The following is a 26521-nucleotide window of genomic DNA, read 5'->3' on the forward strand; positions in this document are numbered from 1 at the left end:
AGGTTCATTTTCATTCAGTATTTTTTAAATTAATTAATTTATTTTGTAAACCAAAATTGAACTTTATTTTCCTTTAAAAAATACCTGAAGCTCGTGTTCATGTTAAGCTCACACACACAGACACACACACATATTGCCAGTCTTTGAAGAAAGAATCCAGTTAATTAGGGGTTAAAATGCCTCAGTGCAGTGAGGTAAACATAAACATACAGTAGGCAGCAGTGTGGTCAGACCTGGCATTTTTAAAAAAAGGAGAATTCATCATCTCCATTTCTGTTTTGGGGGGGATTTCCCAGCAAGATACAGTTTGATGTTGGAAATGAGATCATACCAGGGAGCACATGAGACAGAAATAAGGTATGACAAAGAGGTGACACAAGACTTTGGACCACAAAAAACATGGCAAAGGAGAAAATTACACATGAGTTAGGTCACTCAAACAGACCCTGCTCAGACAAGGCAATTATGAGTAAAGTCATGATTTTGTGAGAGAGAAAAAGTTCTGGTGTTTCTGCTGTGGCCAAAGACACATTTCACCCTGATGGATAATGAAGCTGTACCTCATTTCATCTAAGAAACAAAAACATCAGGGCTATTCAATCTGTGTATGACTCATGAATGTGCACACAAATACGTAAACCAGAGATGATCTTATATGGTGTGTTTCAGCACTTTGGCTCACCATCTACTTTACAAATATTTAGATTCTTTGCGTATCCAGTTTTTATTTATCTGACAAACCCTGTTCTACTAATCTCAATATATTAATCAACCTGCTGACACAAGGAATGACCTGAAACACAGCAGCATCTCCTGACTCATTCTCGTAAAATCACATTAAGCATTCAGACCTAACTAACATCAACAGTGTTTCACTGATGTTTGTTTTGCCAAAATAACTATAACTCTTGGATGCAGGTGCCTGCATCAACTGTGTTTGGACAACACATCTGCGGTTGCTAACAAACAAAGGAGAAACAACACACACCAGCTAACTCAGTCTGATATTTGAGGAGGGTCATTCCTCAGGAATGCTTTTCATAATCTTACAGCTGTTGATTTTATGCCATTTAAAATACATGTACATAATGATTTCCATACTAAGGAATCACCATATGGGCTTCTATATGATGAGTCTCCTTTCAAGTAATGGCAGGCTGTAGTTTTTTCAGTGTGGAGTCACTCTGTGAGACTTTATGGTGAGATTAGAGAGAGCAGTTCATAGATAAGTTACTGTAATCCCTCTATAGAGAAAATAATTACAGTGCCAAGAGGTAATAAAAAGAAGTAGGTAATGAAAAGCAGTGCACCTGCTTTATTACAGTGGTATGAGGTTCAAATCATCCTTCTCTTTACTTTTGGTGTGTCACAAAATTGATGTTCACTCGCTGTGAAGCAGCTACTGTTGCTGTATTCACCAAATTAACATTAAGTAATTTAGTTTTCTTACAGCTGATATTATAATACAAATACTGAGAAATCTAAATGCAGGGAGGTGAAAGCACGTTTTTTTATATACTGCACAAATGCAGACACAAATGCAGGCAGAAGGAAGACTTCAAGCTTGGCTGCTGAGAGTAGCGCCACACATGAAGCACATTGCATTTCTGAGTAGCCACTTGTCCAGGCCTATTTGCGTTCCTCATGCCTATTAGTGCCAGCACTTGTGCAGAGACTTAAGCACTTAAGCATTTTTTTCACAGCTCTGCACTGAACAGTTTCCCCTGTCCGGTACTGTTGACACACTTGAGAATTTGATTCTTCACAGAGTCATTTTTCTGTCCAGATTCCCGACAAATTAGAGGGAAAAGCCTGCAGAACAGCTTCAGAGCTAAAAGGTACAAACACCGTTTTACTATACGTTTCCTCAGTTCATGTTTCGATGATGGAGGTGGAAAGCACCAACGCATCATATGGGATAATCTGTACTGTTTTGTTTCCCAACTTTATTTATTTATTCAGGTATCAGTTTCCTTGACCGCACATGAGAGAATGCCACTGCACTACAAGCCACTGAGGAAAATGTACTCTTGTGCCCTCTTGTGTCTCAAAGCAGTATTACATTGTATCATTTTTTAACCACCTTCTTGTTAAGTCAATTTTACAAATTTTGAGAAGAGAAGCGCATCATGATGAGTGTATTGTAGCCAGATACAATTTCTTAGAACCAGCGCCTTTATGCAACATAAGAGAGATAAGAAACAAGTCTATAAAGATACCGGCAAGTTTAGTAGGTCATAGGGTTCGCTCCCTCTTTCTCTCACTCACTCACTCACTCACTCAGTGTCTCTCTCTCTCTCTCTATCTCCCATTCTGTGGCCCACAAATCCACAAAGAATGGACGGTTTCAGCAGAAAGTCTTCTTCAACTTGAGCTGTGATTGGACCGGAGGAAGGGGTGGAGGTAAACAGGGGGCTGCAGTGGCATGGGGAGCCCCTCTAAAACAGGAGAGCAGAGAGTGAAGCAACACAAAAAACAGACCACATGTGAAGATTACAGGGAGAAAAGACATCAGGAGGTAACTTGGTGTCGACTCCACAGGCTCTGATTCACATGATTTTTAGTTTTCTGGCTTAGCTCCACACACACATAGACAAACTCAGGCCAAAAACATCAACGGCCAGTGACATATAGTATAGCTGCAGACTGAAGAAAGTGGGTATGATTGTCAATGATCTTCACACACACACACTTTACCATAACTTGCAATGCAAAAACATAATTTCTCAAGAGCAACGATTTGAGGCAATTTTTCTCTGCTCTGTTTCTGTTGCCACCTGGCTACAAGAGCATGTGACAAGTCCAACACTTTATCAGTTTGCTAGGAGTCAATAGTTAACCACAACTTTATCAGTGTCAGTCCAGGTTATTCCCATTACAAACGTGTTTCCCCACAGAAAGAACCGAGCTTCCAAACTTCTTCACCTTCTTCTTCTACTCTCATGCCTCAAATCTGGCCTTTTTCCCAGCCAGCTTCTCTCTCCCTGTCCTCACAACTTCAGCGATTCCAGCTCTAGCAAACACACACTGTGGAGAGTCCTCCCCCCTGACACCACCTCACACCACCCCTGAATCCCCTCTCCTTCTCCTCCTCCCATGGCTTCTTTGCAACTGCATGGATGGCCTCAATTCCAGCCTCAGCCTGCGGGAACTAGTTGTGGCTGCACAGAGAAAATGTCATTCAGTACAGCTGCTGGTCAAAGCCTGATACTTCAGCTGGAATAGCTGGAATAACTCTGAGGAAATGGGATATGGTAGATATACACCATTTAAATAGACTTCATAGAACTGAATCTATGATGTAACTTCACATGATGTAGTAACTCTTGGTATGGCTTCAGAGACGCCTCTGACACAGAAGGAGAAGAGAGGAGGAGCCGCAATGGAAGACAATCAATGAAGAAGATGTGGAAAGAAATCCAAAAGAAGATCACGATCAGTGGAAGAAAAAAAGCACATTTTATAAAAACCATTTATCATTCCATGCTTCTTTGGTCTCTTTATTGTGTGTTACATAAGCCATTAGGTCAGTCAACATGATGTAATGTGGGCAGTGGGCATGCTGAGCAGTGCTCTCCTTGGTGCATTTGGAGCTCTTTTCAGAACAGGGTCGTGGTTCAGTGTGCACTTGGAATTTAGGGTCTCCTCTGCTGTGGAGATCTGCCACCTGGCTCAGCATTTCAGTGACACTTGACACATTAGAGCTATTTCTGCTCTCACACATAAATGCACATGCACACACTCGCAAACATGTGGACAAACGCTTACCAAAGAGGCCATGTGCGCCACATGTGACTACTACACCTTATAGTAAACACACCACTCCTCTTTAAACACATTTAAGTTGCCCTCGGGGAGAAACTATTTTTTGTTTTCTGAATGACTGGGTAGTATTCATACAGGCTTCACCTTCCCACAAGGCTACAAGACCATTAACATGGTGAAGGGCACAGATTCCCAGTCTGAGAGCCTGTTTTTACCCAGATATGGAACATACGTATAAACATGTCAGTTGGCTAAAAGGCATAGTTAGACATTGTGGGAAATGCACTCATACACTTTCTTTAATGCCACTCGCATATCTCTCATATGAATGGAAAGCCAAGAGATGGTTAGTTTGGCTTAGCATGAAGCCTGGAGAAAGACAACTTTTCTGGCTCTGTCTTTAGCTCATGAATTGAATGAAATGTTAGCTCTCATTTCTTTAGTCTGTACAAAAAACACTCTGTGCGCTTCTTAGACTGTGGAAGTCACTGTGTCCCACCAAAAAGTAGTCAGTTTCGTTGCTTTTACACTACATGTTTTTACATGGACTAAACAAATGGGATATGACCAACCAGTGAGTTAGAGCTAAGTTAAAATGGACAGCATATTTACAAACTAGTGCCAGAATCCATTTTTGGGACATGTAACACAGCAGCCCTCTTTGCACAACAAAGGGGATCTGTGCAGCTCTAATACAAACTGATGAAATCCTATGGTGAACTATAGATTGGAGGCGTTTTTCTGAACTTTGACTCTGTTGATAAACACCTTAGGGAGGCCTATCTGTAACATTCCCCCTGAAACTGGATAGACCCAGAGCTGACAGAACTACACACCACCACTCTGCCGAAGGTCAACATCCCCTTATGTGTGTGGGTGTGTGTGTTTGGACGTATTTTAATGTGTGTCTGTGTGCAGTGTGTGGGGGGAAAAAAGGACAGCTATGAAGGTGTTACTGGTTAACCTGGATAAATGCAATGATCTACATGCAGCAGTGGTTTTTAAATCCAGAGTAATGCTGGTTTCTGTCATACAATATAAAACGATCAGCTCTAGCAGGGGTCTGGTTCTGAGCTTGACTGAGATTTTTAAAACATGTCCGTCAAGATCAGCAATGATTACTGTCATTATCGATTACTCTGCTCTGATTATTTTCTTAACAAATCGCCAAATCAGCTGAGATTGAATATGTTGAATATTGTAGAAAAGATGTTTAAAATGTTCATCACAATGTCCCAGAGCCTAAAGTGACATCATCATTTCATTTTACCAACAATAACATTTCACCACAGTGTGGGACAAGTTGACAGCAGATTCTCACAACTGAAAGGCTGCAACCATCAATTTTGCTTAAAGGTCTACTTAAATAATTCACTGATCATCAAAACAAAATCTTTCTGCTCTGTTAATAAATCTTCAGAATTGCAATTAGAGCTGTAACACAAGGAAGTTACAGTCAATCACCACACATTACACTGAGGCTTGAGTTGAAGGCCTCACCAGTCTTATCAGTCTTGTGTCTCAACACAAATGTCAGCCATTGGACATACAAGCTTAACTCCTCAGGCTTTTGCAGAAGGTTCCAACTGTGAGGGCACTGCAAGTTTGTGAAGACATTTCAGTGTCAAGACCTTGAAGAAGGTAAACACTTTAAAGAGCTGGTTTAATTAATTAAAAATGAGGTTGCGAACATGTGCAAACATTCTAATGGTGGAGCTAAACTGCAGGAAGCTACTCAGAGTAAACTCTGTGTCAAATGCAGAACAGCACTGGTTACATAATAAAGATGCTCTGGTCTGTTAAACTAACCCCGGAACCTTCTTGTAAGTGTTACTCTACTGTGGCCCACAGTTTGCCAAACAGTAGTTTACAGCAAAACACAAATTGTTTTGGAGGCAAGTTAATGTTAAACTAGAGATATTATTGGCCAGAGTGGTAATATAATCATTAAACAGACAGATCTCTCTCTCTGTAACAAAATACACGTCCCTGTCTTACCTGAACCAACTGTTACAACCCATGTCATCTTCATTGATCTCTGAGCCAGACTTTGTTGCACAATGTCCAAACAGACGTGGAAATTAGACGTGGATTTGGCACCAAAATGAAATCCTCCCATATTCATTCAGCAGTATAAAACTGGTGAGCAGCAACTCTCAGCACTCTTCAGGTGAAAAGAGGGGTTCACTGTTACCAAGTACTTAGTGCTGCAACTGAAACTGGGAAAAAGAGATGGCACCTGTCAAGAAGGTAAAATAACCATTCTGCAGACAATACTGCACAGGCATTACTTATATGTAGATCTGCAGAGGTCAGAGATTTTCTTGAGGCATTATGCAGGGCTGTAACATCATGTAACGTGATTAGGTCGTAGTTGTCTTCTTGGTCAATGGACTGTGGTGTTGTAAGGAAAATGTTGTCAGTGCAGGTTTTATGCATGTGGTTTGTGAAATAGCCAGACTGAAGCGGTCAATGCTGGAGACTCTCGAGCTAAAACTGCTTTTATCTTTGCACCTTTGTACCTGAACTTCAGCTTCACATAAACATACAGAATCATAAAATTTTAATTGCACACATTGACATGTGTCAATTTATCAATGGCACTGTAATATAAATAGATAAATATATATAAACCTGTGCTCTCATGTTATCTTTACTGCTCATAAATATTGTCTGTTGTTGCCCTCTTCACTCTTATTATTTTTAAAGATACTAAATGAGCTAAAAAAAAATATCATGAAGCTTATTTTCCATTCACTGTAGCGCACAGTTTAAGTGTGTTGATGGATCCCTCTGTTTCTATAGGGTATCCTTGAACGTCTGAATGCTGGGGAGGTGGTGATTGGCGATGGAGGTTTTGTGTTCGCTCTGGAAAAGAGGGGATACGTAAAGGCCGGGCCATGGACTCCCGAGGCTACTGTCACACATCCTGAGGCTGGTAAGACAGACAGCGCACACACATATTGTATCCAAATCTCCATCTGGTCCAGAAAGAGGATGCACACACCTAAAATCACAGGGCTTTAACTTTCACATGACAAATCTGTGTTTTTCCATCAGTGCGACAGCTGCACAGGGAGTTCCTGAGGGCAGGATCTAATGTCATGCAGGCATTTACATTCTATGCCAGTGATGACAAACTGGAGAACAGGGGTCAAGTACTGAGAATCACTGTGAGTATCCAACTGTCGCACAGCCAACACGAGCAACACTGTACAGACCTTACAAATTTCAATCTACCACTTGATGGTCATGGATTTATCAATAAACACAACATGTATTGTACAGAGCATGATCATCCACACACTCATCACCTGCCTCATTGTTTCAGGGGGCACAAGTCAACGAGGCAGCCTGCGACCTGGCACGGGAAGTTGCCAACGAAGGAGATGCACTTGTAGCTGGTGGAGTGTCTCAGACTCCATCCTACCTGAGCTGCAAGAGCGAGACAGAAGTGAAGGCCATCTTCAAGAAACAACTGGAAGTGTTCATGAAGAAGGACGTGGATTTCCTTATTGCTGAGGTGGATTCATGTTTTCAAGTTGTGCCAAAACTACTCCGATCTGAACTATGATTAGCGGAGTGAATAAAAGCTCAGCGGTGACCGTGGTTTTGTATAATATTTCTGTCGTTTCAGTACTTTGAGCACGTTGAGGAGGCGGAATGGGCCGTGCAAGTGCTGAAGACCAGCGGAAAGCCTGTGGCTGCTTCTCTGTGCATCGGACCAGAGGGAGACATGCATGGTGTTTCACCTGGAGAGTGCGCTGTCAGGCTGGTGAAGGCTGGTATGTATTTGATCAATCCTGCATGATAACACACTTTTTGTGTGTACAAGTGTCGGCTGTGTTATTTTATATGGCATTAACCATTTCCCCCTGTTCTCTAGGTGCCCAGATTGTTGGAGTCAACTGCCACTTTGATCCTATGACCTGTGTCAAGGCTGTTAAGATGATGAAGGAAGGAGTAGAGAAGGCCAAGCTGAAGGCTCACTACATGGTGCAGCCGCTTGCCTTCCACACCCCTGACTGCAACTGTCAGGGATTCATTGACCTGCCAGAATTCCCCTTTGGTAATATTTTGTTGAAAATATATTATTATTTTTTGGAAAAAGAAAAAAAAAACATCTACCAAGTGTTATAGTGATGCTGTTGGCAGCTTTTAACATTTGGTTCCATTTACCTTCTGCTCTCAGCCCTGGAGCCCAGAATCCTGACCCGCTGGGACATGCACAAGTACGCCAGAGAGGCCTACCAAGCTGGCATCAGGTTCATTGGTGGCTGCTGTGGGTTTGAGCCTTACCACATCAGGGCTGTGGCAGAGGAGCTGTCCCCTGAGAGAGGTATAATACCCCCTGGCACAGAAAAACATGGAATGTGGGGTTCTGGTCTGGAGATGCACACCAAACCTTGGGTTAGAGCCAGGTAAACCATCCAAAAAATATTCAGAACACTGACATGCACCCAATTTTATTTTCCTCTGTGTGAAACCTATCTCCTTATCTCCCCTAGGTCCCGTCGTGAATACTGGGAGAATATCATGCCCGCATCCGGTCGCCCCAAGTGCCCGTCCCTTTCCACACCGGAAAGCTGGGGTGTGACCAAGGGCCACGCTGACCTGCTGCAGCATAAAGAGGCCACCAGCACCCAGGAAATGAAGCATGTGCTGGAGATGCAGAAGAAGGCCAAGTCCTCCGCATGAGTGAGACAGCGTGAGGAAAGCATTGGATTAACAGCAGAGTGACGACGGGGAGAAGGAGTGAAGTCTTTCCCAGTTCAGTTTGGAGATTAAAAAAAAGCACTTGTAACAGTGATGCTCCAGTTGTGGAGTATTACTATGTAAACCCCAAAACAATAAACCTGACTTTGTTACTTAATGTTATGGCTACATGTTGTCACAAACCACTTACAAAAAACTTATGCAAAAGTGTCTTTAACTATAAATATGTCAGACATTTCACATATGCACTGATTTAGAAGTGATTCTCTCTCTCAAAGAATGTCTCTATTCAGGGTCAATAAAACAAAAACCCCACAAACACACCAACAACCATAATTAATCCAGACCAAACTAGTAGCACACACACAATACTCTCATTCAGCTAGAGAGGGGAGGGGAAGGAGTAAACATTGCAGTTGTGTAACTTGGCCCTTGCCAATCAGAGCAGCTCTTACTGTGACCCCTCCCCTGCTTCGGAGAGATTTATAGTGGCCCTCTGCACCACGTTAATGTCGCTTCAGCCTCTCAAAGTCTAAGCAATCAGGGGTCCACACAGCTGTAGGATTATGGCACCAGGAAAGAAGGTACGTGTGGAATTTTGTCTAAAGTGTGCTTTCTGAAGAATATTCATGCAGGGAATTACAAGTGGTTGTTATATGTGATCTCTACTTGTAGAGACTCTTGAGCTCCAGACTGGGGGCGCTGGGGTGACTGGGGGGGCCTGCTAAAGGGACATACTGCATATTTATGGTTGTGTTTTCTTGTGGCGTGTATTCTGGGAAGAGGGCTACAGTCTTCCTAATGCTTCCTCTACACAACTGGTAGATCAGGTCACATTTCTCTGACCACTGAAGCTTCCAGCTGTTCCTGGAGATATAAGACCAGTAAAGCGACTATTCAGTTTTTTTTTTTTTTTTTTAAAAGCGACTTGAAAAACGTCCTGATGAAAACTCCTCAGCACCTCTCACTCTCAATGTGGTGTATCATAAGGAGAATCTGATGAGAGTTCATGATGTGAGTGCACGCCAGGTGAAGCTTTTCTTAGATTCAATGACATAAATTTAAATAAATAAATAACTATAAATGTCCAGCACCACTGCAGTGAATTTCAAATTAATTACAGTGATGGTTATTTACTCAACAGTTTCCAATTTATGACTGAACTTGGATGAAAATGTATTTTACAGACATGGGATTTAAAGTGTAATAGATGCAGGTTTCTTAAAGTGAGGCAGCCACAAGGTCTAAATTTTACTTTGGCAGCCAAGTATTCTGAATAAAAATGTACAGATCTATCAGTCATTGTGAGCAGTGCAGCTGTTGTCAGACATGTGCTGCTTTCTTGCTGACAGGGGTGGGGTGAGGGTGGAGGGTGGGCACAGAATTTGGGAAACCACCGAGCACAAGGCATAATGTATAGATATGAATTTACACCAGCTGCTGTCAAGTGTTCTTGGAATGTAAAATCTGCAGACCCTTTAGCCTGAGTGGCTGACTGATCTAATCATATTCAATTTACATCATTCTAAGCTTTCTTTGATCCAACATCATAATCACAGGGAATCTTGGAGCGTCTTGACGCTGGCGAGATTGTGATCGGCGATGGAGGTTTCGTGTTTGCCCTGGAGAAGAGAGGCTACGTTAAGGCCGGTCCCTGGACCCCTGAGGCCGCTGCAGAGCACCCTGAAGCAGGTGAGAATAAACTATTATACCAACTTTAATACTCTATTTCAACTTAAAATGGCCTCTCCACTGTCCTCTACAGGCTTTAGGCATTATGTGTCATACTTAAGATTATGATCAATCTGTTTGTTTGATTCCCAGTGCGTCAGCTGCACAGGGAGTTCCTGAGGGCCGGAGCCAACGTTATGCAGACCTTCACCTTCTATGCCAGTGATGACAAACTGGAGAACAGAGGCAACAAGCTCACTTTCACTGTAAGTTAAATTGGGACACCACACCGCTTTCAAGGGAATAGGCAGCATATCCAGAGTAAAGAATGTAGAAGCAATCATCAACAGCAGATATGCTTATATAATATGATTTAACACGGGTTTAACATGGGTTGTCTATTTGATTCTGACTTTTGTTTCACCTTAAGTCGGCTTCTTTCTGCAGGGAGCTCAGATCAACGAGGCTGCCTGCGATTTGGCCCGTGAGGTCGCCAATGAGGGTGATGCCCTGGTTGCCGGTGGAGTGTCTCAGACTCCATCCTACCTGAGCTGCAAGAGTGAGGCAGAGGTGAAGGCCATCTTCAAGAAACAGCTGGATGTGTTCATCAAAAAAAATGTGGACTTCCTGATTGCTGAGGTAGAGATTTTTTTTTTTTTTCAATTAATCATAGGGGCTAATTCATTCCTCTTTTTTTTTAGCTGTAGCAGTTTTGTTTATGTCTCATATGTTTGACTGGTATCTGTGCCTTGCAGTACTTTGAGCATGTTGAAGAGGCCGTGTGGGCTGTGGAGGTGCTGAAGGAGACAGGGAAGCCTGTGGCTGCGTCTCTGTGCATTGGACCAGAGGGAGACATGCACGGTGTCTCACCAGCAGAGTGTGCTGTCAAGCTGGTCAAAGCTGGTGGGTACAGTCCTCTTTAATATACCCATGAAAATAACTTCTTGTTAGTCTATCTCAGCTGTAAAGGGATGACACACATTTTTCTTAATATATTACATAAATAGTGATTTGAATTCCAGTTTATGATTACTGGAGGTAAATGTAAGAGAAGCCTGGTATTTGAGATTAAACTTATACACATATTATCTCATCTTGTCCTCACATGGCCTCTGTGACTTAGCAGTATTTCCTAAGACAGCAAGTGCAAGATTTCTAAATGGTGGACATGAGATATGATATACACATGTTCGTAGTCTACTGGTCTTCTGAATTGATAACTGGGACCAGAGTGCATGCCAAAACCGTGTCCAGTAGATTGGCTGTTGCAAGGAATGAACCAAAATTTGAAATGTCTCATAGATTCAACCCAAATCTTGCAACCACAACTGCAAAGCCACAGTTAGTGTTGTCTCCCCCACTTGTGTTCTCTCTTTGCTTATCTGCAACAGTCAGCTCACACCAATGCATGCTCCTCTGTAGGTGCCCAGATTGTTGGAGTCAACTGCCACTTTGATCCCATGACCTGTGTGAAAGCTGTCAAGATGATGAAGGAGGGAGTGGAGAAGGCTGGGCTGAAGGCTCACTACATGGTGCAGCCCCTGGCATACCACACCCCTGACTGTAGCTGCCAGGGATTCATCGATCTGCCAGAGTTCCCCTTTGGTAATAATATACTATAATATACATTTAAGTTACAGTTAATTTAATTGTGTATAAAATTAATCTCCATGCATACATACCCCCAGTTGGAGTGCTGCATTACACTGAAATATACTATTTTAACACTGAATGTTCTGTCAGGTCTGGAGCCCAGGATTCTGACCCGCTGGGACATGCACAAGTACGCCAGAGAGGCCTACAATGCTGGCATTCACTTCATTGGTGGCTGCTGTGGATTTGAGCCTTATCACATTAGGGCTGTGGCAGAGGAGCTGGCTCTTGAGAGAGGCTTCCTCCCAGCTGCATCAGAGAAACATGGCAACTGGGGTGCTGGTCTGGAGATGCACACCAAGCCCTGGGTCAGAGCCTAGGTAAGTTAATCTGCTAGTGAATAAAATAAATACACAGCTAAATGTTGGCTCTTCAGCACCAGCAAGTGGTAGAGGAATGAGTATACATGTCTTTTTGTCTGTTTCAGAGCCCGCCGTGACTACTGGGAGAACCTGAAGCCAGCCTCTGGTCGCCCCACGTGTCCCTCCATGTCTGTCCCTGATGGCTGGGGTGTTACCAAGGGCCACGCTGATCTCATGCAGCAGAAAGAGGCCACCTCTCAGGACCAACTCAAACAGCTGTTCGACAGGTCAAAGAGCCACTGAGTCGGTCTTCAGACCTGGCAGCACGGCTGAGTCAAACAGCAGGAGCTACTGATGCTGCACAGTGGTGTGCACACATCTGTAAACAGTGCTACACCTAACAAACGTAATGTCAGGGGCCGAATCCTCACTTGAGACTGGCACTGTTCTGTGCATCTGTTTACTGTAAAACTGTAGATCATGTGAGGCCGCAGTGGTATCTCAAGTTAGGAGTCAGCGCATGTTAAGATTGGGACCTTTTTGTTTTCCATGACTCTGGACCAGTTTGTTTTAATAAAAAAAAAATCTAATAAAATGTGAATTGGTTACTTGACTGTTGAGATGTAGTTTCTTCTTGTGAATGGGTGGGTGAAAGCAGGTTGGGGGGTATTTTCTATCTCTGCTTTATTAGTGCCATCGTCTGTAGCTGATGATCATGGCAACATGCACACAGTCAAATCTATTAATGGAAATTCACAATTAATACATGGACAAATCTGAAGTAGACTATAACATATTAAAATAGAAAAAAGCTTTAATATAATGAGAATTACTATTAAATGATTCTGCCTATATTAGTGTGCTGTGTAGCAGATCTGATTATGATTATCATTATTTACAGTGTATTCTTGCCAAGTGTCTGATTAATCATAAACCTGTTAACTTATCAAGCACAGGCAACATTTAACAACATACACACAATGAAAGTGGCTCTCTGCAGTCTGTGCTATATAATTTCACAACATGCTATAAAAATCTGGACATTTCCTGAATCCAAATCTGTGGTTCAAGAGTTAGACATGGGCTGTATTATTTACGAGTGCAGAATTAGAGAATAGTAAAGACAAACATAACACTGCAAGGCTGTAGAGAACTGTGCAATGAATGAAAACTCCAGTAGATGGCAGTGCAGTGTATCATGGCCCATATATTTGACTGCATTTACAAAGAGCCTTGCAGGAGAGATGTTCCAACAGCTAGCAGTAATCGTAACAAGTTGGAATTGTCTTTTTTCAAGCTATCCTTTATTCCAAGTGTTGTCAGAATTTTAGTTTCCACAAACCAACAAATATTTCTTGCTCTACAATATTTTCTGTTCCAAGATGTTATATTATGTATTAAAGTAGTACTCCACTGATTTTACAAGATCAGTTCAATATCAGTTTATTCTTCATGAAAGGTATTACTCAGCCTAGTGTTGTATTACACTATACAATGGGTGTTATTATTTTGTCCACTGTATTCAGTTTACATCATTCTAAGCTTTTTTGATCCAACATCATAATCACAGGGAATCTTGGAGCGTCTTTTAAAAGAAATACCTTTCAGTATAAAGGCAACACAGTTCAATAGCAACACAAACCACGTCCTCCTTTTTTGCTAGTGACACATCTTCTCAAATAAAAGATCTCTGCTGCTTTTCGCGTCTGTGATTGGACGAGCTTCAACCATCTGACCACGTTGTCCTCTTTTTCTTTTTTTTTTTTTTAAGGCGGAGTGAAATTAAGGATACGGTATGATATTTGTCTTTGCTTAGCGCAGTAGTCCTGTATTGACATTTTCACACATTACAGACAATATTCTTGCAATTTATTTTCTTTATGAGGAATAAAACCCTTTGGACCTCGGCCGGTTTTGCTTTGTAGCGGATTAACGTCTATCACTGTCTATTTTTGTGTGTCCTTTTATGACAGGAGGCTAACTGACAACCTGGAGGAATAAGGTTGTAGTATGGCCTGAGATTTGACCTAGCGGGACAGTCACTGGGACAACACATCCATCGGCTGCTGTCCATAATCACCAGAGAGGTGAAAACAGCTAGAGTTAAGGTACAGCTGATAAACTATTACTATAGTTTTAAACGTTAAATTATTTATTTTTGTATTAGTATAAAATATATGCGTTGTCAATATGAATAAGCTTCGTTTGGTATTATTACCTCTCATCTGAATGCTGTGACAGGCACGTTTCCCCCAGTAAAATTACCACACACCGCGTCCTCAGGACCACTGCATGTCATGGTTATGGTATAGACTTTACTGTTTGGTTTAATAACATCGCCATCTTGTGGTGTGTTTTAGCAACTACAGGAAACTTTTCATACCGGAAGTAAACCTTTGAGGTCGTCATGGGGAGCAAAGTCAGCTCCAAAATGGCAGCTCCAGCCGCCCGAGCAATCCAGGTAACGTTACCCCTGAAATTTTAATTACTCTAGATACGTGAGTGTTATGCTCAGATGAACAGCACAAAAGCAAAACGACGCTTTTCATTGTTGTTGTTCTTACTGTTTGAGCCCTGATGTTGAGTCCTTTTAGGGTAACACATCCTCTACCCTTGTTGATGTCCTTGCTAAACCGTAAAACATTCAATCGTTTCACGTATGTTATCGTGTTAAGACAGAAGTAGAAATGCATTTTACTGGCTATAGTGAAGTGGCATTTTCACAGTTTTGGCAGCGGCGTTAGTCCAGTCTGTCACGGCTGATTACATATGCTGAGGAGGTAGTAAACTTTGTCCACAGCTGAAATTTACCTAAAAATAGTTACAGGACAGAAAACACGTTGTTGACAGTTACTCATTCAGTCAGTACTTAGTCATTTTTTCCTGTTCTGTGGCTCAAACCTTTGTATTCGTGTAGCCGAGCAAACCTGTAAACAGTGTTTGAATGAGTTGGGGCTGCTACTCATGATTATTTTCATTATATACTCGCCTTATTATTATTTTATCAACTAGTTGCTGGATCGTTTAGTGTATAATGGCCTGGTGCTGTCTTCAGATTAGCTTTGTACTGTCCAACTAACAGTCCAAAATCCAAATATACTCAACTTACAATAACATAAATTAGTGAAATGAAACCAGCTACTTTCACCATCTTTGTTTGATAACTTGAACTGTTAACCAATTAGCCACATGTCCAGCAGTTGTTTTCTGATGATCAATTAATTAGTCATTTTAGCACCAGTATAGGTCAAACTAATTATAGCTACATTTTTTGCCTCTGCTGTCACAATCTGACGCTCCATCATTAAACCAAAATCACAGAGAAACTTACCTCTAATACCCCTTGTGGTATCATTTTCCTGGCCAGCATACTTGTTTAGTGGTACCTGCTTCTCAGACACTGTGCTGGCAGATGCTTTAAAAGCTATCAATGGTCCGCAGCTAAAACTAAGGCTGTCTGCATAGATATGTTAGATACCACATGTTGGAGGAAGGAAAATACAGTTAAGGTTTTGATGAACTGAGCTGTTAACTAACCCAGAATGTTAAATGACACAGTTGTCTAATTATTGTGTGATTTGTCAGGCTGTACGGCCTCATGCTCCACTGATCAAGTTTCCCAACAGACAAGTGATCCCAAAGCCCAATGGTAAGTCCTTAAAAAAGTGACTTAGTTCAAATATGCCCTATATACTGTTTTACTGTATCAGATATTTTCTTGGCCATTGTGTTTTGTGGTGCATTCTCTCATTTTTGTGTCTAACTGGCCAGGTGTAGTAGTTAAAGTTCAGATTGTTGCAACAAAGCTCCAGCAGTTTGGCAAATTGATTTTTTCTTCCATTGTAGTTTTCCACTGTGATGATGATTTCTGATCTGTCAGGTTTTGCCTGAATGGCTTTACCTACTTTTTTCCTCTTCCTTTTCTAGCCCAAGAGGCGCTGAAAATGTTAGCAGTTAACCTTCCAGAACATAATGCACCCAGTTCACTGCCTCCGTTATCAAGACCTCATGTACCTTTAACCCCAATCACTGGCACGGCAGACACCCTGGCCTCTATACAGCTGCTCCCTGCAAGGTACCGCAGGAGACCGTTGTCAGCAGATGAAATGGACTACATCCAGGTGAGGGGTAGAACTGACCACCTACATACAATGCACTGGTTGGGGTAGCCTGCCTGAACCTTGCTTTTGAAGCAGTTACAACCTCATGCATAAACCTGCAGTGACCTTTGGCCTTTAAACGCCTATAGATTATATAGGCACATAGTGTGATGTTTCAGTGTGTTTCAAGACTAAAATGTGATTAAATGGATTGAAAGACAGAGTGTTGGTTTGCACTGACATAAATGAATTCAAATGGATTTATAATAGGAACAGTTAAACAAGTTTCCTGCAACTCTACATCTCCTCACCTTAGGAACATCTTACAACTAATTGCTAAAAGTCCATGTGCAGTGTCATGTTTGAGGAACTCTCATGTAATTTACCTACTGGTAAATATAATTTTGTTTACAGATTTGTAATCTGAAAAATCTTCTCTTTCTTTGCTACAGCGTGGTGGACCAGAGTGACATGAAACTACTCAATTACTGCAACCAAAGTCCTTATCTGTTGGTGATATGTATGTGTCTTGAATTTTGTTCCTCAGCACAAGAGAACCTAATGCCACATGAGACATGATGTAGAATAAAATATTACATAAATCCTGTTAAAATGTATATATGTTTATTTTGTTAGATGTTAAATCTTTTTTTGTTAGAAGTTCATACTAAGGGACATCTCAATTGCATTTCACATACTAAAGCCATTAAAACAGCTTCTTGGTTTTCCTCATTTGTTGTACTTGCACCACAACTATTCCTTAGAGATTTCTTGTTTTCGTTAAATCATAGTATACCAGCTCAAATCCACATTTTTTCTGATGTTCAACTTTGTCATATAAGTTGTTTGAGCTTCACTTACAATACCACCATACCTAAATCCAACCATGAGACTAAATAATGGAAGGTTCCATTGCATTTTATGCCTTTCATAATAAACTTATATATTTTGGCTGAACAAGGCTAAGAAGATGCTGGATGTTAACAGTGTTGAGTTCATGTGAACTTCTGGATTTAAATCATTAAAAGATTATTGTATTTTGATTGTGGTGTTCTTATGCTTAACTTAGATATGTGGAACTTAAACAAGCAGAAGATAAGGACATTTGTAATGACAGGACATCACTGTCTTCAACAGATGAACAACAGCATATTCAGAATTTTCAGTATTTATTGTTGTTACTGTTGCTGGCATGCTCTATATGGTAAACATTAACAACACTGAACTTTCACAACAGAGCAGTATGATCGGCCACCATTAATGTGCTACTGGTTTTCTAACTAAGAGAGTCAGTAAGCTGTTTATTACTCAGATGAATATTGGCACAAGTAGTACAGACATGACAGAAAGGCCAAAAGTGAATATACACTTCACTTGTCTGACTGGCAGATTGTCATCTCAGTCTCTATCAGAGCTCAGAGAAGCTCACACAGTTTTTATTTTCTCCTCTTTGTCATGAATTAATCAAGGAGAAGTCACACCCAGGCAAATACACATGAGGAAACAATTCTGTGTTAATAAGTACATGTCTGCCTTTTTGGCAAAAAAAAAAAAATTTGAACAATCAGCTCCTAAACACATGAATGCCACTGCAGCACAATTCATGGCTTTACAAAAATACCTCTGGATGTTCAAAACCCCAATATCAAACACGACCTATGAACTATTCATATATTAATATAAACACTTACAGCAACAAGGAACTGTCAAGTCACAAATGGGCACAACACTATAAAACACTGAGGTATGCACTGGATTACTCTGGGTATTTTGAGGAGAATATTCTGGCCTATGCATATCTTGGTCAACATAAACAGCGCTTTGTTACTGAGGAGCATTTATGGGTTTTGATAATAGTGGATTAGAACTTTTTTTTTTTTGCAAATGCCAGACTAAACATTGCACTTGAAATGTAGTAGAAGCAATCTGCGCTCCATGCTGGAGGCGAAAGGACTCATCAATTGCTCTGTTCATCCAGTTCCTCAAAAGCAGGTAAGAAATCAGCGATGGTGTCCACCACGTAGTCAGGCACCAAGCTGTGGTTGGTGGTCAGCTCACTATTCCTGTACTCCTGGGCCTCCTCGATCTGAGACACGCCGGTGAGAGTGAGCATGGTGTCGAGGCCGCAGTTGGACCCAAACAGCATGTCTGTTTCCAAGCGGTCCCCGACCATCAGGCACTGGGCGGGGTCCACCCCCCGGAACTGACTGGAGATGCACTCGAACATGAAGCGGCTGGGCTTGCCGATCACAGTGGCCTTGCGGCCTGAGGCCACCTCCAGAGCTGCGGTGAGGGACCCAGAACCTGCCAGGGGGTTAAAGAGAAGAGTAACGTTAGATCACTGTGAATCTTAAGAAACATCCTCTTCCCCCAAATTTCCCCACAGCAGTAGGGTTGGGGGGGCTCTAACCTGGAGCCTCAACTTAGCCCCCTACAGGCAGTAATACTGCTAGTGAACTCCCTTTTATATTTCTGAGCGGAGCCAATGGTTTCAGCCAAACAACATGAAAATCAACCTGCAGGTTCCTGTGTGAGCAAAAGTGGCACTTGCCCTGTGGCCTCATGTTTCCTGGGATCCTGAAAGACTCAGGTTCACTTTGTGTCAGTTGGTTTTTGGCAACTTGTCCAGAAACACTGCTAATGCTACAGTCATTCTACCTAATCTCTTTGGTATTTTGAGGGGGCATTTTTGATCCTAAACTAAATATACTGTATATGTAGTGAAGCTGCCATGTGTAGTCTGCTCTATGTATGTACTGCACATGGTGGGCCCCTTAGGGACAAATGGGTACTCCAACAATACACACAGAGTGAGAAGAATTGCAGTCAATGTCACCTGCCCCTTCAGCAATGGGTACTACAGTGAACACCGTGTCTGTTTGTGTTTTTGACAAAAGAAGTGTTGAATGCAGCAGAAATGCAGCTAGAATTTGCAGGTTTACCTTGACTGTAAAGTTATGTTGCTGCTTGCAACTATTTTGTTCATGCTGGACGGCCTGTCTAAATCCTCTAAGTCCCAAACCATCCTGTCACAGCAGATTCACACTGACGCTTCTCTCCACAAATATCATACAAAATACTTTATGTAATAGCATAGGATAAATATCATGGGAAACCATTAAAAACAACTTGTGATGCAGATGCAGGGTTATTCTGCTGCCTTACATTTAAATTGTCTTATTAATTCATAATAAAAATGTACTGTAACTAAGTATGCAATATGCAGCTGTATGAAGAAAAAACGAACAGGAGTATAAAACCGAGGCTCTAGCTCAGGGCTCCCTGACCCCTTTGGCTCCTGGGCCTGTGCCCACTCGGCCCTTTCAGTCTATCCATGGTTGGCAATAACACAGATATCCACCAACACTGGAATGATCCTGAACTTTAGTGAAATGAGCAGTATTGTGCAGAACTAACCCTCAATGAATAAAATTAAAGAAGCCAAGCTTCAGTGAATACCACCACCATACCTGGCAGTATCCTTCCACCTGACAGAGGGTGCCAGGGGTCGTTGTCGGTGGCCAGGAACAGACAATCCGGGTCCCTCAGGTAGCACGAGGCTTTGGCCAGTTTGAGAAAAGTCAGTTTATCGTCATGTCCCACCAGCACCGCCTTGACGTCCGGAGCCAAGGCGCAGTCGTAGATGGTGGCGTCCGGATCATCCACCTCCTCCACGCAGGGGATGCCCGCCTCCTGCAGCTCCCTGCGCAGTCCGTCGCAGCCGATGACGAACACCTGGCCGCGGACCTTGACGACGTCTCTCAGGTAGAGAGCCGAGCAGTACGACGAGCTGAAGATCTGCTCCAGCATCACGTCAGTGAAGCCCAGCCGGTAGAACTTGTGCACATAATTCTCCCGGGGCCTGGTGCAGTTGTTGGTTACGAACACTACATTTTTGCCTTGCCGGATGAGCGAGTTCACCACCTTCGCCGCGCCAGATATCGCCTTCTCACCGTGCCATATGACCCCGTCGCAGTCGAAGAGAAAGAAGTCCTTCGCCTCCAACAGATTTCTAATCTGCGGACCTCGAATTTTCTGGCAGCCTTTGAACCCAAAGGCGCCTGCCATCCCGGCTTTTTCCTCCGTTTCTTCCGTCTTTCACCTGCTAATGATTCCCCATGTTAGAAGCTGGTGCATAATGTGTCGAAGACCGCGGTTAAAATGATATGAAAACAAATCAATGTCAGGAAATCACATTGCAGAGTCCTTGGTGCAGTTACATACACGGTCAGTGGACTACATAAACATTGACGTCTGGCCACGCCCACGCTGTCAGTACGGACCAATCAAACTACAGCACTTCAGCCAATCAGATTCGTGTGTGTCACATGTCTTTCATGAGCAACATTCTCTAAAAAATAAATTGCGCCCTCATGGCAGTTGACGGACAATTTTAAATACGATATTATATATATTTTTAAAATATACATAGCCTCTAAATAACAGTGCTTCACCAAATAAAACAAAAATAGTGCTGGAAGAAGTACTCACTTCTGTTACTTAAAAAGGTTGCAATAGAGGTTGTTCTGCATTCAACATACTACTAAAAAAGTAGGTTGCTGCCATTTTCATATATAGTCCATGATTGCTACACAGGAATGATGAAATGAATTATGAAAATATAAGGACTCAATTCCAGATTAAAATAATATGGTAAGAGTCACATATTAGAGGCTAATACATGTTTTTCTTACGATTTTTTCTTTCAAAATATGCCAAGTAAATAGTAACTTTAGCTGTTAAATAAATGTAAAGTGGTAAAAATTAATCTTTATGTGCAAAGTAGCACAGTACAACTATAATAAATGGAAAAAAAAATGGAGTGAATCAAGAGGAGCAAAAGTGTAAAGTTGCACAAAAATGTTAAGGCTAATATAGAGGTACTAATATAGCGGATCCTAAAAGCTGTAACTTTAACAACAGTATCTGATTGCATTTATTTTGTTATTTAATTTCTACTCAATATGTGGGTAGTTCTAGAAAGTTTTCTCAGGTCACTAGATGGGGCTCTAACCCACAAACAACACAGATTTTAGCTCCAGAGCACAAACTGGTTAAAACTCCAACAATCTCATTACACACAATACATTATGCCCTCTCTGCAGACTCTTAACTGTCTCCCTATTTGACCCGTTACAATCTAGGAAATCACTGAGCCAACTGCAAGAGTTTACAGAGTCTGTCAGATTTATTTCTCACTTCCTGCTTGAACTCACCACTGCACTCAAGCCCATTTTTGTTTTTACCTTAAATAATTTCAGAGGATATTCAGCCACAAAACAACCAGTTCCCATCTTTACTAGAAGCCTCAGCTTATCAAGACAGAAACATGCTATTAGTGTGAAACTTCATATTCACTTTCAACACCAAAAATGTTCGAGCATCCTTTTTCCCATACTTGAAAAAAAAATCAAATTATTTGATTTTGTTACTGCAGGCTACTTGTAGAAAAAAAATTTTGTAAGTGGTGTCATTGTTGTAAATGAAATGTATTGACAACTGCAGTTAACATAAAGCAAAAATTCAAAATCAAACTGTAAATTAAATTCAGTTACAGTGTTAAAACATTAATAAAAGTTGACAGTTTATTCATGCTTGGATAGCTGTCTTTGTTATCTGTTTTATCCTGAGGTATTCTGATCGCTATTTCATATATCTTCTCTTTCTCTCTGCTGCGTTTTTTCTGTTTCTCCTCTCTTCCATGAATTCCCTTTGTTCTACTTTGGTGTATTCGTCTTCTGCTTCATTAAAGTTTGCTTTTTCTGCCTTTTTTTTTCTCTGTCATGCTTTGGCTGCTTTGCCCAGCCTGTTGTGGATTGCGTGCGAGACAGAGGAAGACTCACTGGCACCTGCAACTGCCAGACAAATAGACAAATGAAATGCAGGGAAGGAATGAGGGGAAGGACAGCTGAATGGACAGAGAACAAGCTGTCCTAATTGGTCATTATTTCCCTGATAATCTATATTTTCCTCCCTGCTAACCCTTAACACAGATGTGAGGAATGGGAGGGCAACAGTGGCTTAAGCGCTGACCGTGAACATTGCTGTGTGCTTTTGTGTCTTGTTTAGAGAGGGGAAGGAGACTCAGTGGAAACCAGTAGAGGAGGGTGTGGGGGTCAGAGTTGAGGCTTGCAGGTGGTGGTGGTGGTTAATAACTGAAGAACCAGTAGACCATAACGCTGCCCCAAACACACACATGCACACATGCATACACAAGTTTAGCAGGTAGAGCAGACTTATGAGAATTCAGGTATATAAATAACTTTGTTTACATATATGTACCCAAACCAGACAAGAAAAGCACTTAGAAACATTCCCAGCATTCATTCATCTACTGTAGCATAACCAGCTTAGTTAGAGTGTGCGAGTGTGTTAGCCTGTGTACTGTCAACCACCCCTGCTTGCGGTGGAGCCGGGTCAAAACAGCACAGAGGTGTTGGACAATGTGGCGCTGCAGTAGAAATGAGATGTCTAGTAGACATGATGGCGCTAGGAGGGGAGAGGGCAGGAAACTTGGCATTAGTGGACATGGATGAAGTGGAAATGTTTCAGTATACAGAAAGAACTCAGTGTGAAAAGCAAAGTTGAGCAAAGTTGCATTTTTTTGCACACTAACACCTGAAACCACTTTTTTCTGTTTCTTATGCTTTGCAGTACATTTTAGCTTTCGTTTTGATAATTAAAGGGAATATTCTGAAAAGAAAAATTAAGTTATATTTTTGTCCTTGAGACATATTGTATGAATTGGTTACCACAAGCATGGCTTATTTATTGAACATTATTCAATAAAAGTATTTTAGGGTTTTTAAGTTCTCATATACAGTATAGTACAGTATACAAGAAGTCCAAAATAAACAAGTGACACAGAACTGAGGTGTCAATCTGAATTGTAGTGCCGCTAGTGCATTTTTTTCTGTTTATCCCTGCTGTTCTTGTTCCTACAGAAAGTCCAGCAGAGAATTACAGGTCCAAGAAGCCCCAGACAGAAAAGAAGCACCAGGTCCAGCAGGTATCTCTGGTACCATGGTTGCATCAGTGAAGTTGGCCTCAAATGAGCACCACCTCCAGAGTGCAAGATGTGCTCCACCCACTGGATGAGTCGAAGGGCTGGAGGGACAGGATGGGTTCTGTGGATCTGGCTGAGGGACAGAGCTGAAGACTTGAACCTCGAAAAGAAGAGATGATTGGGAAAAATAAAGAAAGAGAAAAGGGGTGTAGCTACATGCATCTCTGTACTCTACCACCCAGCTGTCCATCCACATACCTAATGTCCTGAATGAGTATTTGAATAGTGGAGCTGAGGCGTTCCCTGGTGATGCACGTGGGGTTGATGGTGAGGCCAAGTCCTTTTGTTTCAGCCCTGACCACATTGTCAAACTGGTCTCCAAACAGGGGGATTCCCAGTACAGGAACACCATGGTACACTGCCTGTAGCAGGCTGTTTTGTCCACCATGGGTGATAAAGAGACGTGCTTTTTTGTGGCCTGGAGTAAACAGAGAAATAGAGTCTGATAGCCCATAATGCCCTCAATGACTAAGCCTTTTGACAGTCTACCATATACTGTAACAGGCCTTCATGTTTGTAACAAAAGGTCAGGGTGAGAGAGGCAGATGGTTCCTACCCAGCAGGTCATTAAGAGGTAGCCAGTCCACTAGCCTGAGATTGGGAGGTCTGTCCAGGTGAGCCGGCCATCGCTTGGGGTCATACCTGCAAGCAAAACACTGCAAGTTTAAGAACTTCTTGTAACATCCTGACTTTAACTGACATATATATTCTATGCCTGTATGAAGTGTGTTATGCTTTTACCTCCAGAGCACCCCCTGAGGAATCTCAGAGAAGCCAGCCACCAGCTCCACAAGCAGAAGGTCCACAGAGATTGAAGAGACCATGGATCCCAGAGTCACCACAATGAAACCTGCTTCTCCAAAACTGGAGATCCACAATTCAAGATCCTGAGGAATCAAAAGGGTTGGAGTATGGGCCATAGAGGAAATTTGCAGAGTGTGGAGCAAGGAAGGACGAGAGAGGGATGGTTTTGCATGGGGAGGAGTAAAAGTCCAGAGGGAAGAAGAAAAGTAAAGAAGGCTGGTTATTTTGAAAACCTGAGTCTCACTAACCTATCTGTGTATAAAGAATACAGACCTGGTCTGGAGGCTTTGCCAGGTTTATTCAGCAGACCTCCCACCAGCACAGTGTAGGGCATTAGAGGCTGGGGGAACTCCAGTGAAAAGTCAGTGTTGAAAGCCCAGAGTTCAGCTCCTTGGTGGAACTCCTTCAGGCCACCAGGGGGTGAGCCTGACTCAAGGTGGCGCTCAGCTACTTCCCTAAATGTCAACCATACAAGTTCCTGGCCTTTGATATAAGACACAAGACACAATCAAAAAGCACCAACATTGTAAGTCAATATTTGCAGAATGCAGTTCAGATTTAATTCTAACTCATTTCTTGTTAATACATATTAGCATAGATGACTGTTGCCGATGCAAACTGTTTCAATGGAACATTAGCTAAAAATAGTACTGATTACTGTATTTAGATGGTGTGCTAATGGCAGCACTAGCAGATGTTGAACTTAGCTTAAAAAGAAATAAGTATGAGATAAGAGACAGGTAGTGATGGCTAATTAATAATACGTGCTAATATTGTCAGTCAATATATTACAAATGAAAAGAGAAGCATTTGTGCTTTGAGAAAGGCAGATAAAATCCTTGACACCTTGTTATCCATTCTTACCTACAGGAGCCAGGAAAGAATAAAAGAGGTTCTTTGCACGACCCCAGAGGTTCATGTTGTCGGACAGCTGGGAGCTGAAGACTGGGATGTAGGAGAGTGGGCTGGGAAGAGCAATGGACAGAGGACCGTTCAGAGTGCCAGGATAGAAAGCTATGTATTGGACACCTGGAATGAATCAAAAGTAAAGCACATGGGACTTGCTGTGGATATATTCATGTTGACAGATTTATTTAGATTTACGTTTGAATAAACAAATAGCTTAAGTAGCAATTGGTAAATATTTGTAAATAGTATATTACTGTAGTAATGGTAGAGGATATTAAATGGTGATAGTAAACCAAAGTGATATGAACAGCAGATATACCAAGTCTGTGTGCCAGTATGAAGGAACAGGGGTTAAAAGCATCGAGGATGGTGATGTCAAAATGTTGCCTCCAGAGGAAAGTTATCATCTCTTTGTCCCCTAACAGCTTGTCACACTGATAGGACAGGTGCCCCATGAAGTTTAAAAAGTTATTAAAGTTATCCCTGAGAGAAAGAGAGAGGAAGGGAAAGTGGGTAAGATAAAGACAAACAGAGAGGGAAAGGGATTGAAAAAGGACCAATTTAAATCTGATATAATACTGTTACAGACAAATATGTTCAGCTGTTCACATTAATCCAAGAAGGTTCATTAGTCTACCGTATAACAGAGACAAATTGGGCATTATTATAAGATAAATCCAAGAGTGTCCAAATGCTGATGGAGAACCAGATTCAAAACATGATTAAGTAGCTTACTAGAGCTTGCCTGTTTCTCCTAGCATAATTATCAAACTCTGTTTGATACCTTCCCAGTAAAAACTGTGTTTGTTGCTCCAGGAACCAGCCATTGTATTCTTTGATATATTTCTCTCCTAAGGACCAGGTGCTCGTCTGGTAACTGTCTGCACGGCCTTCATAGGAGAAACCTGGGACAAAGTCATTTACACAAAAAATAGAATGACTAAATCAGAAAAAGAATCAGGGAGAAAATATTTTTCTGTATATGTATGTTTGAGTGTATGTGTTCTGTATGTACAGAGTACCTGTAATAACAGGGTTGCCCAGTTGCAAGAGCATGCGGACCTCATGGCCACGCTGGTGTAAGTTATGAGAAATTTCATCTAATAACAAGTAGTGGCTTCCTCCTGTGGAAGAAGAGAAGGGAGCTGAGGAGACATCTCCAAAAATAACTGTACTATCACTCTGCTATCTGAATACATGTCTTGCTGTTGCACTACTAATGATTACATATACAAACTGCAATTTCCTTACAAATCTAAATATATTACTGTACATTAGTGACTCCCCAGTACCACTCCCCAATGAGAAGTCCATACTTCTTATATTTTTTAACAAATATTTGCACTGAATATCCCTATTACAACTAGTAAAAGGTGCTTTTACAATCACTGCTCCACTACTCACCAATTAGACAAACAGTCAGGATCTTGGCAGACTGAAGCACTGGAAGAGCCAGAAGAGAAAATATCCAAAATACAACCCCCATGTTGTTATTAGAGTAGCAAACTGTGACCCACAGCCAAAGTCAGAAATAG

General features: G+C 41.7%; 5 protein-coding genes across 5 annotated transcripts; 3 read left to right on the top strand and 2 right to left on the bottom strand.

Annotated features, from left to right (window-relative positions):
• The first annotated feature begins 5846 nt into the window (after positions 1 to 5846).
• LOC108882050 (betaine--homocysteine S-methyltransferase 1) lies at positions 5847 to 8638 on the top strand. Its single transcript, XM_018674283.2, has 8 exons — positions 5847 to 6015; positions 6571 to 6703; positions 6826 to 6938; positions 7097 to 7288; positions 7403 to 7550; positions 7652 to 7834; positions 7958 to 8186; positions 8274 to 8638. The coding sequence occupies exons 1-8, from the start codon at positions 5998 to 6000 to the stop codon at positions 8461 to 8463; spliced, it is 1206 nt and encodes a 401-aa protein (XP_018529799.1). The 5' UTR covers positions 5847 to 5997; the 3' UTR covers positions 8464 to 8638.
• A 275-nt stretch (positions 8639 to 8913) lies between these two features.
• LOC108882056 (betaine--homocysteine S-methyltransferase 1) lies at positions 8914 to 12720 on the top strand. Its single transcript, XM_018674294.2, has 8 exons — positions 8914 to 9065; positions 10041 to 10173; positions 10306 to 10418; positions 10600 to 10791; positions 10908 to 11055; positions 11575 to 11757; positions 11896 to 12121; positions 12230 to 12720. Exons 1-8 carry the CDS (start codon positions 9048 to 9050, stop codon positions 12408 to 12410), a joined length of 1194 nt encoding a protein of 397 aa, XP_018529810.1. The 5' UTR covers positions 8914 to 9047; the 3' UTR covers positions 12411 to 12720.
• A 1081-nt stretch (positions 12721 to 13801) lies between these two features.
• mrps36 (mitochondrial ribosomal protein S36) lies at positions 13802 to 16922 on the top strand. The gene is made up of 6 exons (XM_018674323.2): positions 13802 to 13900; positions 14081 to 14215; positions 14468 to 14568; positions 15693 to 15756; positions 16035 to 16228; positions 16660 to 16922. The coding sequence occupies exons 3-6, from the start codon at positions 14515 to 14517 to the stop codon at positions 16675 to 16677; spliced, it is 330 nt and encodes a 109-aa protein (XP_018529839.1). The 5' UTR covers positions 13802 to 13900; positions 14081 to 14215; positions 14468 to 14514; the 3' UTR covers positions 16678 to 16922.
• Positions 16923 to 17359: 437 nt separating this feature from the next.
• On the bottom strand, positions 17360 to 20467 carry pdxp (pyridoxal (pyridoxine, vitamin B6) phosphatase). The gene is made up of 2 exons (XM_018674314.2): positions 19678 to 20467; positions 17360 to 18511 (listed from the first exon to the last, which is right to left on the bottom strand). Exons 1-2 carry the CDS (start codon positions 20273 to 20275, stop codon positions 18165 to 18167), a joined length of 945 nt encoding a protein of 314 aa, XP_018529830.1. The 5' UTR covers positions 20276 to 20467; the 3' UTR covers positions 17360 to 18164.
• Positions 20468 to 22879: 2412 nt separating this feature from the next.
• LOC108882076 (UDP-glucuronosyltransferase 3A1) lies at positions 22880 to 26042 on the bottom strand. The gene is made up of 10 exons (XM_018674352.2): positions 26009 to 26042; positions 25771 to 25891; positions 25241 to 25469; positions 25151 to 25199; positions 24942 to 25115; positions 24302 to 24560; positions 24015 to 24209; positions 23830 to 23915; positions 23472 to 23691; positions 22880 to 23373 (listed from the first exon to the last, which is right to left on the bottom strand). Exons 1-10 carry the CDS (start codon positions 26040 to 26042, stop codon positions 23106 to 23108), a joined length of 1635 nt encoding a protein of 544 aa, XP_018529868.2. The 3' UTR covers positions 22880 to 23105.
• Positions 26043 to 26521: the final 479 nt, after the last annotated feature.

This window comes from Lates calcarifer, linkage group LG13, assembly GCF_001640805.2.
Source record: "Lates calcarifer isolate ASB-BC8 linkage group LG13, TLL_Latcal_v3, whole genome shotgun sequence".
Lineage (NCBI taxonomy): Eukaryota > Metazoa > Chordata > Actinopteri > Centropomidae > Lates > Lates calcarifer.

Excerpts from the sequence above, each read along its gene's own strand:
- mrps36 (XM_018674323.2), top strand. The coding sequence starts at position 14,515 with ATGGGGAGCAAAGTCAGCTCCAAAATGGCAGCTCCAGCCGCCCGAGCA. Across the intron at positions 14,569-15,692 it reads CAGCCGCCCGAGCAATCCAG|GCTGTACGGCCTCATGCTCC; the intron begins GTAACGTTACCC and ends GTGATTTGTCAG. Across the intron at positions 15,757-16,034 it reads AGTGATCCCAAAGCCCAATG|CCCAAGAGGCGCTGAAAATG; the intron begins GTAAGTCCTTAA and ends TTCCTTTTCTAG.
- LOC108882050 (XM_018674283.2), top strand. Across the intron at positions 6,704-6,825 it reads TGTCACACATCCTGAGGCTG|TGCGACAGCTGCACAGGGAG; the intron begins GTAAGACAGACA and ends TTTTTCCATCAG. Across the intron at positions 7,551-7,651 it reads TGTCAGGCTGGTGAAGGCTG|GTGCCCAGATTGTTGGAGTC; the intron begins GTATGTATTTGA and ends CCTGTTCTCTAG.
- LOC108882056 (XM_018674294.2), top strand. Across the intron at positions 10,419-10,599 it reads GCAACAAGCTCACTTTCACT|GGAGCTCAGATCAACGAGGC; the intron begins GTAAGTTAAATT and ends TTCTTTCTGCAG. Across the intron at positions 12,122-12,229 it reads ACCAAGCCCTGGGTCAGAGC|CAGAGCCCGCCGTGACTACT; the intron begins CTAGGTAAGTTA and ends TTTTGTCTGTTT.
- LOC108882076 (XM_018674352.2), bottom strand. The coding sequence starts at position 26,042 with ATGCTCTTGCAACTGGGCAACCCTGTTATTACAG. Across the intron at positions 24,561-24,941 it reads TTCTTTCCTGGCTCCTGTAG|GCCAGGAACTTGTATGGTTG; the intron begins GTAAGAATGGAT and ends CTTATATCAAAG. Across the intron at positions 23,916-24,014 it reads CCTCAGGGGGTGCTCTGGAG|GTATGACCCCAAGCGATGGC; the intron begins GTAAAAGCATAA and ends TTTTGCTTGCAG.
- pdxp (XM_018674314.2), bottom strand. The coding sequence starts at position 20,275 with ATGGCAGGCGCCTTTGGGTTCAAAGGCTGCCAGAAAATTCGAGGTCCG. Across the intron at positions 18,512-19,677 it reads AGGTGGAAGGATACTGCCAG|GTTCTGGGTCCCTCACCGCA; the intron begins GTATGGTGGTGG and ends ACCCCCTGGCAG.